This window comes from Balaenoptera ricei, chromosome 19 (assembly GCF_028023285.1).
Source record: "Balaenoptera ricei isolate mBalRic1 chromosome 19, mBalRic1.hap2, whole genome shotgun sequence".
NCBI lineage: Eukaryota > Metazoa > Chordata > Mammalia > Artiodactyla > Balaenopteridae > Balaenoptera > Balaenoptera ricei.
The window spans coordinates 52,566,972-52,583,897 of record NC_082657.1 but is presented as its reverse complement, the minus strand read 5'-3'; the positions used below and the strand labels follow the sequence as shown (position 1 = coordinate 52,583,897).

General features: G+C 37.7%; 1 protein-coding gene across 7 annotated transcripts in view; it reads right to left on the bottom strand.

The window, feature by feature from the left end:
- Positions 1-16,926, bottom strand: part of CNTNAP4 (contactin associated protein family member 4) — a 263,350-nt gene that overhangs the window by 50,469 nt on the left and 195,955 nt on the right. For all 7 annotated transcript variants that reach the window (XM_059903575.1, XM_059903577.1, XM_059903581.1 and 4 more), the window contains 2 exons: positions 14,271-14,390; positions 3,846-4,043 (listed from right to left, as the gene is read on the bottom strand). In XM_059903575.1, coding sequence (XP_059759558.1) covers positions 3,846-4,043; positions 14,271-14,390 — 318 coding nt within the window. The remainder of the gene's footprint in view (positions 1-3,845; positions 4,044-14,270; positions 14,391-16,926) is intronic.

Here is a 16,926-nt window from a genome sequence, read left to right as displayed (position 1 = left end):
ATATTTATTGGCTAAAAATAAACTAGGTGTTTATTAAACATTAGGCATATTATGGCACTCCCTTGCTATGATTTAAGATATATTTGAAAGTGTATATTTTTTCTTCCATTTACTGTCTTGGCTACTTATTTGAAGACTACAGAAATAATACTGAAAGATCTTTACGCCCGAAGCAGATACTCCACTCAAAAACAAAGTTTCCCTTAACCAAATGCATTTATTTCTATGATGAATGTTCAGCTACCAGCTCCTTCACAGAGCTAAGACTAAACATGATGCCAAGGAACTAGAGCAAAGAATAGACAGAACATTTAGATGCGGCATGCAGGCAATCTGTCTTAGGGAAAAACAAGTTAGAGAGGAAAACTCATAGTCACTTGAGAATCACGGCATGAGAGGAAGGTGACATCAAATCAGTCAGCTCCTCAAAGGTACTTGATCATTTTTCCATTGACTTGCAAACCTTTTAAGTTGCTGCCATTAGCCCTACTTTTACTAATTTCTCCCTTACTTACAAATGCCAAAGCTCATAAAAACTTATTATTAAATTGGACCTGTGCTGATGCAAACAGCCTCTCTCCCAGTGTTACTATACATTCCTGTCCACTATGCCGGGAAAACAAGGAGTTGTTGGAAGCTTGTGTTATGCATTAATTAATATCAAGAATCTTCATCTTCTTTAATTGCATGATTAACTGATCAACTGAAGGCGAAACCTACTTGAAGCACTTAGTAGATCTATTTCAACACACTGCTTAAAACATTATGTGTTCATAGATTTAAAAAATAAATCATTATTCCTAAATACTGAATAATATTTTCACATCTATATTTGCTATCTTCCTGGGACTTCCCTGGTGGTCTAGTGGTAAAGAATCCGCCTTCCGATGCAGGGGACGCAGGTTCGATCCCTGGTCGGGGAACTAAGATCCCGCACGCTGTGGGGCAACTAAGCCCGCACGCCACAACTATTGAGCTCGTGCGCCTCAACTAGAGAGCCTGTGTGCCGCAAACTAAAGAGCCCATGCACTCTGGAACCCACACCACAGCTACAGAGCCCAGGAGCCCTGGAGCCTGCGTGCCACAACTAGAGAGAGAAAACCCGCACACCACAACTAGAGAGAAGCCCGTGTGCTGCAACAAAAGAGCCTGCGCCGCAACGAAAGATCCCGCGTGCCTCAACAAAGATCCCGCGTGCCGCAACTAAGACCCGACACAACCAAAAATAAATTATAAATAAATAAATAAATAAATTTGCTATTTTCCCTACAAAGTAGAAACCACTTAATGTTTTAAAGATACCAAATACCTTCGGTTTCCTTCAAGACGTTTTTGAAGTGTCCTAAAGAATTTACATAAGTATAAGGAAGAATTAAGAAAAGCAAGAGAAAATTTTAAAGTTGAAATTAAAATGATAAAGTATCAGAGATCACGGTAGGTCACTTCTATTCTCATGGTTAAAATCCCAAATGGCTTGAGTTTCATACTGAGCATCCTTCCAGTGTGCTGAGCTGCAGAGCCACAGGTTGCTGGAAACATTTTCATACACATTTCACTTTATTCATCCACAATTATGGCACCACTGTTACTTGAAGCTGCTATATTCTCAAGATCTGAAACTGTAAAGTTAACTTGTCTGACGCCACCTTCCTGATCTTCCCCATACATTTCTTACAGTGACCTCGAAATCCAAATTGTTCCCTCTTTTCCACCTCAAATCCATTCTACATGAATTCTAGGGTCACAGACCTGAGGAAAATCTGTATATTTAACAGTTATCCTCATCATCTGTTCTACAGCCTTCTAGAGTTTACTATTCTCTTCACTAGTGGTTCCCAAACACCTGGGGGTCCTGAAGGTAGGGACTCCTTCACACTCCATGTCGTCCCCTTGACTTCGGGTGGTGCTCGCTCACTAACATTCTTGGGGATTCTGTGTTCTGGGTCTTTTAGAGTTTGACTCATTTGTGACTTTGATGATTGTCCTTCCTTTTCTTTCTTCTCTAGTTAAGCAACTCAGTTCATTTTGTTCCATCACATTCATTTACCCTTCTAAAATTATGGTTCTCATTCTTCTTAGAATACAGTTCTGTACTTGCTTATCTACTTTTCTTTTTTAGATTCCAATATCAATATTCACTAATAATGAACAATCAGTTGCATACTGAACTGGCAGGTTCACTATAACCATGATGCACTGGAGAGCTGGGAAGAGAGGAGCTCACTTCATGCACTTTGTATGTGTTATGCCACCCAGCCATGACCACGCCCCCCTGAGGTTGGTACGATTGGCCCCAATTCAGTGAAGAGAAGACAAAGACTGAGAAATACTCTTCTAGCCAAGTTCTGTACCTAATCAACAAGAGACCTGGAACTTGAACCCAGATCTCTCCCCACCTCTAAATCCTATGCTCTTTGCACTGCAACTATCTGATGGTCAGTCTCAGATGGGATTGAGGTTTCAGGGGGTTAAGATTTGAGGGGATACCAGCAAGATGAGAAGAGTTAGGAGGAGTTAAGAGGCGGAATGAGAACATTCTGAAAAAGAAGGAGGAGGAAATGGAGGAAGAGGGAGTGGAACTCAGGCATATGGGAGAAAATGATCAGACTGTATTAAGTGGGTGGAAAAGTATATAAGATTGGGGCTTAACTGGAAACAAAAGATTCAAAGGTCATACCAGGAGTTCAAAGTTTTTCTACATGACCCATATAACACATGATATTCACATATGAAACACATTTCATTTTAAAGTTCTTGTCATTCTGTCTGGAACGCCAACCTCTCTTAAGATGACAAATGAGAGGGAACAAAGCAGCTTTATTGTGCAGATGTCCTAGAATCTTCTCTGACTACTGAAGAAAAATACACCTGATTATTGCTGCTAGAAAACAGTGTGCTGGGGAGCGGCATGAAGGTTCATAGGCAAGTGGGTCCAGAATACGCAGCTGAGGTGTCCAGACAGAAGAGTCTGTACTGGACAGAACAGCTAGGAAGGCACTGGAGCTTCTTAAACAGTAAAGTGTTGTGATGGAAGCAGTGTTTCTTGCAGGTGAATTCTCTTCATGAAGATTAATCTTTTGGATGATACAGTGGGTGGGCAGGAGATATGGACTGATGACCGGCTGAGAGGCCAGTAGGAAAGATCTTGCAGTAACTTCATAAATTAGGTCATTAAAGCCCGCACTAAGGCAGAGCTGGTGGGACTCGAGATATTGTCACATAATGAGATGCTCTAAAGGGGGAAAACACAAGACCGGAACCATAATTTACGAGCAGACTGGTTATTAAAAGTAGAGTAAAAGAAAGAGTTAAACATGGTTTTCTGATTCCTCTTTGAGCTACTTAAAAAAAAAACAAAAAACTGTGTTTCTAGCAGACTGTTCTAATTTTCAGTTATACCCAGAGGGTAACTGTCAACAACCCGTGAAAGAGTCACACAGAATAGTCACTTTCAGAAAACGAATTCATATTTTTATTAGCTCTTTTCCATGGTAAAAACCAACCGTATGTGTCACTTGCCCTTTATGAGGGATCAACGGTGCGCATTCATCGAGTATCAGAACAAAGTCCTTTTCTGTGCAGTTCTCTGATTAAGGGCAGGCAGAGACTCTAAAGACAATCACGGCTTTGCACAAAGCTCAGCGTGAACTGACCTTGTTCTTTTCTTCAGGCAACAGCATCTCTGTGACTTCCAGACTGTGACACGTTTGCTAAAGACACAGGGAGCACACACCCTCGGCAGCTCTAGGCCTCCACCTTGGCCGACTTAAAACTCCGCAGGAGCTGGTTAAGTAAAACACACTGTGCGACGTGTGTAGGGGGGACAAGTGCCCCAATTTACGTACCTTCCTTATTGACCAGTCGTGACTTCTTGCAGTAGTAGGTCAGCTCCTGTTCACAGTGCTCCGCACGGTTAACTGTGGCCTGGAGCTGCTCCATGCTGGCCACATACTCGAACAACCCAGCATAGGGGTTCTCTGGATTGGTATTGCGGACTCTTGTTACATCAGAGCCATTGTGCTGGATGATGGTCCACGCAGTTTCTTGTATGCAGAAATGGGGGAAGAAAGAGAGGAGACCATCACTAGTCTGCAAAAGTTAAAATAAATAAAGAAAATCAAAATCACCTTTTATCTGAGTCAAATTTTTCTAGTCATCAAACCTCTCTGAGAGGTAGAATCAACACAAATGGATTCTTAAAACTTTGAAAGTATAGTAAAGTGATTTTTTTCCCTGAAATTTATACGATTGCCACGCATTTGCAGTGTTTTTATTCTACTTTTTCATATAATTCAGCCAGAAATTATTCATGGTGAAAAATATTAAGAAAACTGATTATTAAAATTTGTGGTGCATTTCATCAAATCTGACATTCTGCTTTTAGAAGATGCATCATTATTTTTCTTCAAGAAAGAAAAAAATGATGCTATTATAACTGTAAAACATTGTTGATTGTTGACACACCCTGAATTCAGAGATGTTACAATATGAAAAAAAAATGTATCTTTGAATTTGTAAAATATTTTAAATGACATAATGTAAACAATGACTGTTCTAGTCTTATTGTATGCTGCCAGTAAAAAGAAAGTCAAAATTTTATGGTCTGTATATATACCTCCCTTCAGACAATTTTTAATTATGAGTGTACATCTATTTCTTTTTTACATCAAGTTTTGGATAGAGGATTTTTTCATAACATGGGAAAATGTACAAAATATTTAAGTGGGGAATGCAGGATACAAAACTATATATAATATGATTATGATACATACACAAACACACACATAAATATATATTCATTGGACACAGATGTTAGGAAATTACACCAGAAATACATCTATTTCTTTTAAAATCAAATCTGAAATATTCATCTTGGTATCATGTGATCTGCATAGTTATGCAATGCAAATAGGAAGTTACTTTTTTGAACACGCGATACAGCATCAGCAACTCAACTAACACAAGAAATAATATATCTTTGAGTAGGTACTAGACCTATCACTATTAGCATCTGAATGCCTGTAAACATTTCAATCATACTGATTACCAAAACTATTTAGATGAAACAAAAATCCGACAAGGTTTGTAACAGAAGATGGCATATTGTATCTATCCTTCAACCTTCCCAGCAATAAATTTCTTATTATATTTACTGTGATATACGCAGGTCCAAGAACACATTAATCAAAAGGCCTCCGATTTAATAGGTGAGAAACAGATTGGAAGTTGTCAAAACTCTGCTATAAATGTGCTGTTAAATCACATAACTCTTCTGTATTAAGAAGAATATTCCAAATTGGAGGAAAAGAGTAGGTAGAAATCCCCGCCAGCCTCTTTTTAGCTAATACATTCACATGGATCAAAACAAGACATTTCAGTCCCACCCGTCTCCTGGTCATCAGAATTTTGAATAGAGAGGCCTGTTAAATAAATGAGACAGGAGGCAAGTTTGACAGCCTTACTCCCCTCCAAGTGGATCATTATTTTCCTCTGAAACAATAGCTGTTACTTTTATTCCCACCTTGCATTTCAGCTCACTGAAGCGCTTTAACAGTAAATTATTTTCCTTAAAGAGGACATGATATATAAGCTCATGAAATTAATTATGGAAGACCAGACAGCAGTACAGTGGAGAGGTCATCAGGAGACCTGAGTTGCAGATCTGGCATGTGTCTGCGCCCTTAAGAAAGTCAGGTGAAATCTGAGCCTCCATTTCCAAATTTGGAGGAAAAAAAAAAAAAAAAAAAAAGGTAGACTATAGGAGGCAATATATTAAGTCTGAAATTCTATCATGTTAGCCACACAATCCTGACTATTAGAAATGTAAGATTATTAACCAGGCAGATCTGTTAGCCTAGCCTCTGCTGGACTCTGCTTTTATTATTCAGCGGAATGATTCACCTTTTCTTGTGGGGAATCAGTGGCGTGCATTAAGCAGCTCATCTCCGGCTGAGTAGCTGCTGAAAGAGCAGGACGATACACCTCCTTGAGACCTTTGTCTCTTTGCTTTTTGGGTCACCCTGAGAGGGACTTCCCTATCGCTTAGCATCCACTGGGTCATGAAGAACACACTGTGTTCTTGTAAGGTCTCTTAAGGTATTGTAAGCAATCCAAGGCCACAGTGCATGACAGCTGTTAAAGGGCAGCTCATAGAAATGTTTCCTTTTGAAATTCTAAAATTTCCATACTATGATAGTTTCTGTAAGTGATTTCATTTTTCTAATATGAAGTGCTACAAAGGAGGAAGTTACGCGGATGCCGTGCTTATCAGATAATCAAGATGTCCAGGGCAAAGCAGAGACAATGAAAGCATCACAGTGGATTCTGAGCAATGGAAATGAGAGCCCAGCATCCATGCTCCGAATCGCATGTGCTTTACTAATACGAGGAACGTCTGCAAACTATTATACTGTTCTTTCGGACACGATCGTGTTATCTGATATTTCTACAAATACCTATTTAGAAATTACAACTATAAAAAAAGAAGACTTCACAATGCGTAATTCAGTATTTTGTGATTTAATCTATCGGTTTTTCCACTATTAGAAGACTGATAGGTTCTGATTTGCTAACTATACTGCTAGGTTCTGATTTGCTAACTATAGTATCTCCAGCACGTAGGCTTGGCACGTGCTGAAAAAGACATTAGTCACTGAAGGAATAAACATGTGAATGAATAAAAACAAAGCCTTGTCCAGACTAGAGCACAGCCTTCCAGGTTATCTGGTTGTGATTCTGTGGTGGCTCTGAGATTTTCATTGCGTTTTAACTATTTTAGAACTTTGTAAATAGGATACATCTGATGCAACTGCAAAATAATGATAAGGCTGAAACTGTGAAGGGTATGAGACATCCCACTTGCAAGCTAACAAGTTATCTTGCCTTCTATACAAATTGTATCTATTTATCTTTAACTCTCTCTCTCTCTCTACATACAGTGAGCGCCAGATGCACCTAAGCCTACTGGAGTTGTACCACGAGAGAGGGACCCCCAAATTACAAGACTTGGAGCTTAGAGAGGATGGCTGGCACATCTCCACCCCCCCAAAGAGTGAGAGAGGAACTCTGGAATGCAACAAATCTCTGAGGAGAGGGTGGTCAAGTTCTTAGGTTTTACAACGTAGGTAAATACCTCTGGGGGAGATAAGCTTCAGATCCCTCCAGGGGAATCCACTATCTCTAAGACATATTTACATTAAATTATCCTTTAACACAGACTTCCAGTTTTTTTGCTACTTGTTTTGCTTAGCAAGCAAGGCATTGTTTCCTTACAAGTAATTCTGTCTACAGACCAGCAAATTCAACCTGGTAGAGGTCGATGGGCTCCTCCACTAGGGAAGAAGCCAGTTTTGCCTCCCTTGGCCCAGTCACTTCAGCATTACTGATGTATGGATATGTCTGTTCTTTGAATCCTCTTCGAACTGACTGCAACATCTTACCAGTTTCCTCAGGAATAAGGTTAAACGTTAAACAAGATCTTCAAAACGTGTTTTTTAGCTTTTATTTTTCTATCTGTGTAAGAGTCGTGATGTTATTTTTTTGAAAATTATCCTTTACCAAGTGCAAAGAGAGTTGTCAAGGTAAGGAAACACAGGGAAATGAGTAAGAAGAGATAGCAGAAAATCTATGAAATTAATATATATACTAAAACATTGAAAGGCAGTTTGGGTCTACTGGTGTCTCTCCCTGAAAGTGATTTCTAACACATAGATTGTATGTAAAGCAACTGAGTGATTAAGAACTTGATTTATCTTGGGCTGACTGCTATTTTCTAGTGTGATAACAGTGTAAAGAAAAAACATGCTGTTTAAGCAACACAGTTGCAGAGTATGTGTTCCTTCAGGATTAATAGCTGCAGGTGATAGAGGTGATAAAGACTGTAAGAGTGGGTAGGAAGTGCTGTGTTAAGGAAAGCTGGGAGATGAAAGAAAAGCTAGCATCCTGGAGCAAAACTTGATGTAAACAAGGCTGCATTTGAATGACGACAGCGAGTTATTAACTCTCATAGCTATTAAGAAGGTCTTTACTATTGAAATCCCTAAAGTAAAAATAGTTTTGTTATTATGTCTTTTTTTTTTTTAATAAATGAATTCATTTATTTTTGGCTGCGTTGGGTCTCGGGCTTTTCTCTAGTTGCGGCGAGTGGGGGCTACTCTGTGTTGCGGCGCGCGGGCTTCTCGTTGCGGTGGCCTCTCTTGTTGTGGAGCATGGGCTCTAGGCACATGGGCTCAGTAGTTGTGGCTCACGGGCTCTAGAGCGCAGGCTCAGTAGTTGTGGCACACGGGCTTAGTTGCTCCGCGGCATGTGGGATCTTCCCGGACCAAACCTGTGTCCCCTGCACTGGCAGACGGCTTCTTAACCACTGCGCCACCAGGGAAGTCCCGCTATTATATGTCTTAACACTCTCCAGACTTCTCATGAAAGGGTCTCAGGGGCCCCTATCTCAGAATCACATGGGGAGCTTGGATTTAATAGAGTAGACCTTGGTCTCTAAACTTACTGAGTCAGTGAAATTAAATCCAGGAGTCTTGGTAGTGGGGCACTGGGAAAAGGTGACTTTAAACCACAGAATTATTATTTTCACAAAAGTTAAAAAGCCACGGCTATACCTCTCAACAATTTCTCTGCACTGAAACAACTGTCCTTACAGTATAATATTTGATGCTGAGACATTTCTTGAACATAAAACTATTTCCTTACAGAGAAAGCAATGGCTTTAGTGTACAAGAAGAACAAAAAAGCCCTATACATTTCAACAGCGACAACCACTGGGATTCATATTATCCTAATTATTTAAAAATTATATTTAGAATACTCTGTTTAGAACGAATTTTCAGTTTTTAACATAGTTTAGGAAATTATCCATTCAAAGGGGATTTTCTTTGTATCTTTTAGCTTGTAATGCTTAAAGATATTTAAATCCATGTGGAATCATCTGTTGGACAGTAATTCTAGACTAAGAACTTTTTTTTTTTACACTATTTGTAAGCTGCCAATTCAGCATTTTGTCTTGCCTTCATAATTGGTATACCTGATTGCTGTACCTTGAGGATATGTTATTGGCTACAAGCAATGAGATATTGGTAGAATGTAGCCTTTTCTAGTGGAAACATTTTCAGGCTGGGAGACGGGACCAAGGTTTGATGTCTTGATCTATCCCTAATGATATTCCTTAGTCTGCCTCTGTCAACCTCTTTGAGTCTTGGTTTCCGCATTTGCAAAACCACATCAGTAAGGAAAGTTTCAAGTTGTAATGTGCATTTTTCACTGGGTTGTTACATTCTGGGACTGTCACTTTTGTTTGAATATATTTCAATATTCCGGAGCTTCTGAAGATACTTCCCTGTTTCCTAACTGGATTATCTGTGTCTCTGTCCTCCACTGCTTGCTCTTCAAATGGCTTTAAGTTTTGTGAATGTCCTCTTTTTCATCAATACTTTTTGATAATTTTGCTAAAGCACCTTTAACCTCTGTGTGTGTATATATACATAAATTTACTTCTTCGAATTGTAGACTTGAGGTGTGAGACTCAGGTAACTAAAACAGGCATATTAGTAATATGACAAGGTAAATGTTGATTTAATAGAAATGAAATAATTCATTCAATAAAATGAAATTAATAATTTCCTTACCATTTAGATGGTCATGAAAAATGTACATGGCCTATAAATTACTGAATTATTATGCATAATAAACATAATGTAGGCATGCATGTATGTGTATACAGTCAATCTTCATTATCTGCAGATTCTCATCATTTGTGAATTTGCCTACTCACTAAAATTTATATGAATCCCAAAATCAATTCTTGAGGTGCTCTTGTATGTCTAGACACAAAGCAAAAAAACTGAGTTGCCCAATATGAATTTCAGCTGCCCAGCTGAAGTTGAACAGAGCCACGCTCTGACTCCTTGCTTAGCTCTCATACTGTAAACACGTATCCTATTTGTGCCATGTTCTTTGTGCTTGGTGATTTCACTGTTTGAAGTGGCCTCCAAGCATAGAGCTGAAGAGCTGTCCAGGGTTCCCAAGCACACGAAGGCTGTGACGTGCCTTCTGAGAACACATGTGATACAAAAGCTTCCTTCAGGTAAGAGTTCTGGTGCTATTGGTTGTGAGTTCAATGCTAATGAATCAACAGTATGCATTAAATAAGGTGTCTTTAATCTGAAACACTAGTAAAACAAGGTTATATATTGATCAGTTGATGAGAATACTATGACCAGAGGCATGCAGGAACCTAATCTTACTGTAATTCCCTGGGAGCAATGGTTCAGTATTGACTAATTCAAGTGTCTGTGGTTACTTTACAGAACATTACTATCACAGATAATGAGAACAGTGTGTGTGTGTGTGTGTGTGTGTATGTGTGTGTGTGATATTACTTAAAGCTTTAAAGATTACAGATACTTAGAAGTATCTGAATCGCAGAATCAAAACTTCATAAAGCATGTGCATATGAATAGTTCAGGGTGCTTTTGTGGGAATGCAGGATTCACAGGCATGCAGTAAGAGACTGTTAAATCTCGCTCACAACGCAAACAGAAAAAATCAAAAAGTTATTTGACACTTAAATTCATATCTTTCATTTGCAAAACTTTCCTTTTCTCTTTGTGAAGTCTTCTCACATTTATTATGTTCAATTCTCACATAACAGAGCGGGGTGTTCTCTAAAGTTTGAGAACCACAGGTCGAAAACAGCTACTCCCAAACCTGGGTGCACAAAAGCATCAAATGGGAAGATTTTTAAAAACACTGATTTTATCGTCTCACCCCAACCCTCCTGCCTCAGGGAGCTACCTGGGAGTCTGTACTGTGCAGACTGGGGAATTTCATTGAGGAGATAAACATGTAAGAGTCATCAGCTGTCTTAGGTTGCTTTGGCATTTGGAACGGTGCTATGGTCTGAATGTTTGTGTCCCCCACTAAAATTCATATGTTGAATCACTAACCCCCAAAGGTAATGGTTTTAGTAGGTGGCACCTCTGGGAGCTCATGAGGTCAAGAGGGAGGAGCCCTCATGAATGGGATTAGTGCTCTTATAAAAGAGACCCCACAGAGCTCCTTCTATCATGTGAGGACACAAGAAGGCTGAAATCTGGAAGACAGCCCTCACCTGACAATGCTGGCACCATGACCTAGGACTTCCCATCCTCTAAAACTGTGAGAAATATTTCTATTGTTTATAAGCTACCCAGTCTGTGGCCTTCTGCTACAACACCAAACAGACTAAGACAGGTAGCATCCTCAATGGTGGTGACAGCAAACAGAAGCCACCTGGTTGTGTTATATGAAAAACCTCTAAGACACATTCTACAGTAATTTTCCCGAATATTTGTGGCCAAGGTTTTACCACTACCCTGCAGTTTTCAGAATTACACATTAATACAAAGGAACTGTTGCTCCCACATTCAACTGCCTTCTCAGTATTCCATTTGAATGTGTAACAGACATCTCAAACTCAAAATGTGTAAAACTGAGCTCGTTATCTTTCCCTTCAAACCTTCTCTGACCACATCTCAAATAATGGCAACTTAATCACTCCAATTTGCCCAAGCCAAAAATGTGGTGTTATTTTTTTGGTTCCTTTTGTTTTCTCATTCCTCACACATATTCAATGAGAAAATTTAATCTCTGTCCACCATCTACATTGTATCATCCAGTACAACCCACCATCTCCAGCTCTTGCCTGGATTCTTGCATTACTTGAACTTGGTCTCCAAACAGACTTCCAAACTCCTATTATACACATACATCTTATCTATATGTATGTACGTATTTGGTACACACACACACACACATACATTTTCTAACTCCTTTCTACCCCTGCTCCTAGATAGGCATTTCCCAACACAGGAGCAATCATGATTTTATTAAAGGAAGTCAGATTGCATCTACCATTGCTTAAAACCCTCCAATGTCTTCTCAGCTTGTTCAGGGTAAAAACCAGAGACCTTACACATTGTAAGGACCCAGGACTCTTCCTCTCCTGCCCCCACCCACTTGATTCCCTCTTGCTCTTCTACTACTCCCAGATTACTCACCATACTCCAGTCACACTTTATCTGCTGCTGTTTTCTGAACACACCTGGTAAGATCACCTCTCTCAGGACTTAGCACTTCCTATTTCCTCTGCCCGGAAGGCTCTTTCCCTAGATATTCACTGTCAGATTTTAAGTAGTAAATCCTCCTCTGCCATGCTTTCTGCTTCAATTTCATATTTCCTTTTTTCTGCTTATTTTGCTCCATGAAATGCTGACTTCCTGACACAGTGCTATCCAATGTAAACTTTTTCCAATGATCGAATAGATGGCTATGGAGCAGTTAAAATGTGGCTAGCGAGACTGAGGAATTGGCTTTTAATTTAATCTTATTTTAATGAATTAATTTAAACTTGTAAAATTTGTTTCAAGTCATTTAGTTATATTAATTAATTTTAATTAAATGTGAATCTAAATAGGCATTTGTTGCTAGTGGCCACTACACTGGACTGCACGATTCATCTAGAATCTATTTGTGTTTGATGGTGAAGGGATCAAGAGTCTTTTTTACAATATTTACAGACAATTTTCCCCAGCACCACTTGTTGAAAAGACCATCTTTCCTTCACTGTTCATCAGTGCCACCTTTGCAATGAATCAACTATCCATACATGAGGGAGTCTGTTTATAGATTCTCTATTTTGCTTCATTGGTCTATTTGTTTATCCTTGGGTCAATTACATGCTGTTTTACTTAGCCTATCAATATAATGTCTATATTATATCTAGTAGAGTTGAGTCCTCCAGCTTTACTCTTTAAGACTGATTTGGTTCTTCTTGTCCCTTCAAATGTACTGATAAATTATAGAATCTGCTTGCCAATTTTCACCAAAAAAATTACACCAACCAACAAACACACTGCTGAAATTTTAATTAAGGTTTGCACTGAATCAATACCTAGTTGGGAAGAACTGATGTTTATACCACCATATTGAGTTTTCTAATCAATGAAACTTTCATATTTCTCCACTTATTTAGGATTTAACTCAAGAGTATTTTACACTTATCTGTATAAAAGTTGTGCACATCTTTATTTAGATTTTATTACCATGTATTTGAGGTTTTTGATGCTACTGAAAATAGAATCTTCTAAAATTTCATTTTAATTGCTGGTATACAAAAATGAAATTAATTTTTACATTAACTTGATATCTAGTGATCATCCTAAATTTTAATAGTTAGTCTGTAGATTGTTGAGAATACTCTCAATACATAACCTGGCCAACTACAAACAATGAGAGTCATAGTTCTTCCTTTCCAGTACATATATCTTTCATTTCTTTCTCTTGCTTTATTGCAATGGCTAGGACCTCCAAAACAATGGTGAACAGAATGATAATAGCAGGCATCTTTGTGTTAATGTTGGTAACAGGGGGAAAGTTTTCAATATTTCACAATAAACTGTGATATGTGCTATAGGTTTTTTTTATGGGTCCTCTTTAACAAATTAAGGAAATTTTCTTCTATTGGTAATTTACTGAGTTTTCATTTTCTCTTTATCATGAATGGATGTTGAATTTAATCAAACACATATTCCAAGACTATTAATTCCTCTTTAAGTTTATGTAAGTAAAGAATTCAAGAATGAAATTCATTTTTGCCCAAATTTAAAAAGTAAATATTTTCAAAACTTTCATGTATATCAATCTTTTTATTTTATTATTAGTATTTAAAATATTTTTCCACTTTATGTTGGCAAAAATTGTATATATTTAAGGTATGTAATGTGATGGTTTCATATGAATATACATGGTGAAATGCTCGCCATAATCAAGCTAATTAGCATCCATTACCACACTTGTTACATTTTTCTTTTCTTTTCATCCTCCTACTCCCCTCCCCTTGGGCAACCACCTGTTTGTTCTCTGTATCTGTGAGTCTGTTTCTCTTTTGTTATGTTTGTTCATTTGTTTTGTTTTCTAGATTCTACTTATAAGTGAAATCATATGGTATGTATCAATCTTCTAAGAGGAATACAGTCTACCCTTTTTGTTTTGGGACTTAATAAGATACATTTATTATTAGATGTTCTACAGAGATACCATATGCATAGAAAATAATGACATTTTAAATCACTACCATTAAACTATTTTTTAAAGATTTACTTTAAGTTCTTCTACTGAACAATATACATTTTAATCAAGTTGCAAATTATGTCAACCTCTTACTTGTTTCATTTTAATTGTGTGTGTTTAAAATTTAACTATTAAATGAAAATTGATTAACTCACCAGTCATATTGCAATATAGAAGAAATGGTTCCAGGGGACCACTTCCATCTGCATCTATATAGTAAAATCCTGAAGTATTTCCTCTATGCTTATAGGCTTCACATGACTGCTCATAGATAGCTGTAAAAAAAAAAAAAAAGGATCATCATAAGCGAAATAGTATAAAATTAATTTCTTTAATTTTAATTTGGACACAGAATACTCCAAGTCTTGAAATTTGTATGTACATTACTGACCAGGAGAAAAGGTAACACACACTTTAAAACAAAACTCATTTTTTTAAATTAATATGGTTGAAAGAAGGTTAGATAGAAAAAAGGAAGAATGATATTGTATTTTATGGCATTTCTTTTTATCATTAAACGAATATGAGATGAAATTTTAGTTTATTTTTACATTAGGTAAAACAACAAAAGAGATGGTAGGTGTTTTAAATGTTAAGATCCTTATAAGTATAATGTGACTTCCATTTTGGACATGCATCCAAATGGATCTTTTGACAACCATTTTGGAATTTCTAATTCTAGTATCACCTTGTAATAACCTAACATGTGAAGCACAATAGTGTAATCTCCTTAAATAATCTGCTGTTATTCAAAAATTATGCAATAGAAAAATTTTAAATAATGCTTTAACTAGTCTCCTTTCTCATATAAAATTATCTATATATAAAATCCTTTTTTCCATAAAACAAATATGATTTACAAAGCTTCTTGTCAATAATTTAAGAAGTAATTTACATAAGAAACTCTCTAATGCTCTGTAATGAGAATTTAAGATAATTAAAATTCAAAGCAGAAGAAATATAAAATATATGCCCTCAAGTGGTCTCAGTTTGTTTTGATCCATAATTGGATGTTTTTAATTACACAATTATATATTTGCCATGTACAAGGTTTGATATTAACAACTGTATATGATGCACTCATCTCATTGAACACTTGGCCAAATGTAATGCTGATTTCCATCAAGCTTTTAATTTTGTGAAATGAGAAATAAACCATCCCCTGAATATCATTCCTTGATCTATTCTAAATTTTCAAAATTATGTTAATGAGTTTTTAGACCATATGAAATAATGTAACTAATTTTCTCAATGTTACAGAGATTTCAGATAATCATACATATTTACTTCTCTACTCCTCCACAATTTCTTGGTTTTATTTTATTCCTATTGTATATTACACAGACAGAAATATAAGATGGATTGGTTTCTAGTCACATTTGTATTTTGTGCAGTGAAGTGGGCATATGAAAATGGTTCATTTATATATTACTATACGTGCATACATGCGTTGATAAATTCTTTGAAAGAGGCTGGGATATAAACATAACTTTGCAGAGAGGGCTGGTATTAGAAAGGACGCACAATTGCATGAGGGTAATTGGGAGTACTTTTGCTTTATGTGTATTACTTGGCTTTTTATAACATGACTGTTTAACATATTATTTTCTAGTAAAACCTTTTAAAAGACCCCCATCACTCACCCTCCCTCAACTCAGGCTAACGATACTGATGGCTTCATTATAATTGGGTTTGTCATCCTGGCCCCATTTCCCAGAATGGTCATTGGCAAAACCCTTCGGCTCCCTTTAGACTACCTGCTCAAGAACCTAATAAATTAACTCAATGATTGGATCAAATTGTGGGCCACAGATGAAAATACGTTATTTATTCACCGTCTGATTTTTTTGGCTCAGAGATGTTTGTGTTTATATTTAGATCTAGTCATTGATAACAGTTGAAAATAAACAAATAGTCAACTAAAACACATTCTATTAGCTTTCTGTGTTGAGTTAGTTACTATAATTGGGATGATACCGGATATGAAGAATTAAAATACGCCGTCCCTTTGCTGCTGGTGACCTGGGACAAGTAACTTGGCCCTGGCTTGAGCGACAGCAGGCTTTCTTCCTGTTCTTATGAAGCACTCCAACCCACACAAGCTGATGCCCCAGGAAAGACTGGCTGCAGTGGTGAAGGCATGAGGGTGAGGCCAGAAGGTCCCGCCGCCCCTGCTCACGCGCTCTCCAGCCCTGAGCCAGGACTTCTGAGGGTCCCTTGTGGAGCCTCCAGGGCTGGGAGCCCAGGATTCCAATCTCAACTCCAGCAGGAGTACAAAGCAGTGCACAGTGAAGAGACGAGAGTGGTGAGGCTGAGGACTGCACCTAGCGCCCCTGCCTGAAGTCACGGCTACGGGCCAATAGTACTAAGAGTTAAGCTGCCCAGCAATGTCAGCAACAATATGAAAAAATGGGAAGGAAAAAAATGGGCATTTGGGTCTCCCCATCCCACGTCCTGAACAAGTAGACAAGAAAATGACATGAGTCTTACGACACATGCAAAACTTTTCACCAGGAAAAATATGAACGGCTTCTAACACAGGAAAAGAGTATTTGGTTGTGGTCCCAGCCTCTGGAGCATAATTGCAAGCGTTCACATTCTCACTGTGCCTCAACTATTTCAGGAGCTTCTGGGCATGGTGATTAATCTCTCTCTATAACCTAGTAAACTAGGGATAATAACAATGACTATACCCACCTACTAAGGAGGTCATCAGAATTAAATAAGTTGGGACATGTAAAATACTAGAGCAGTACCTGCCATTTAGAAAATACTCAATAAAATTAACTATTATGATTAATTCCATTTCTA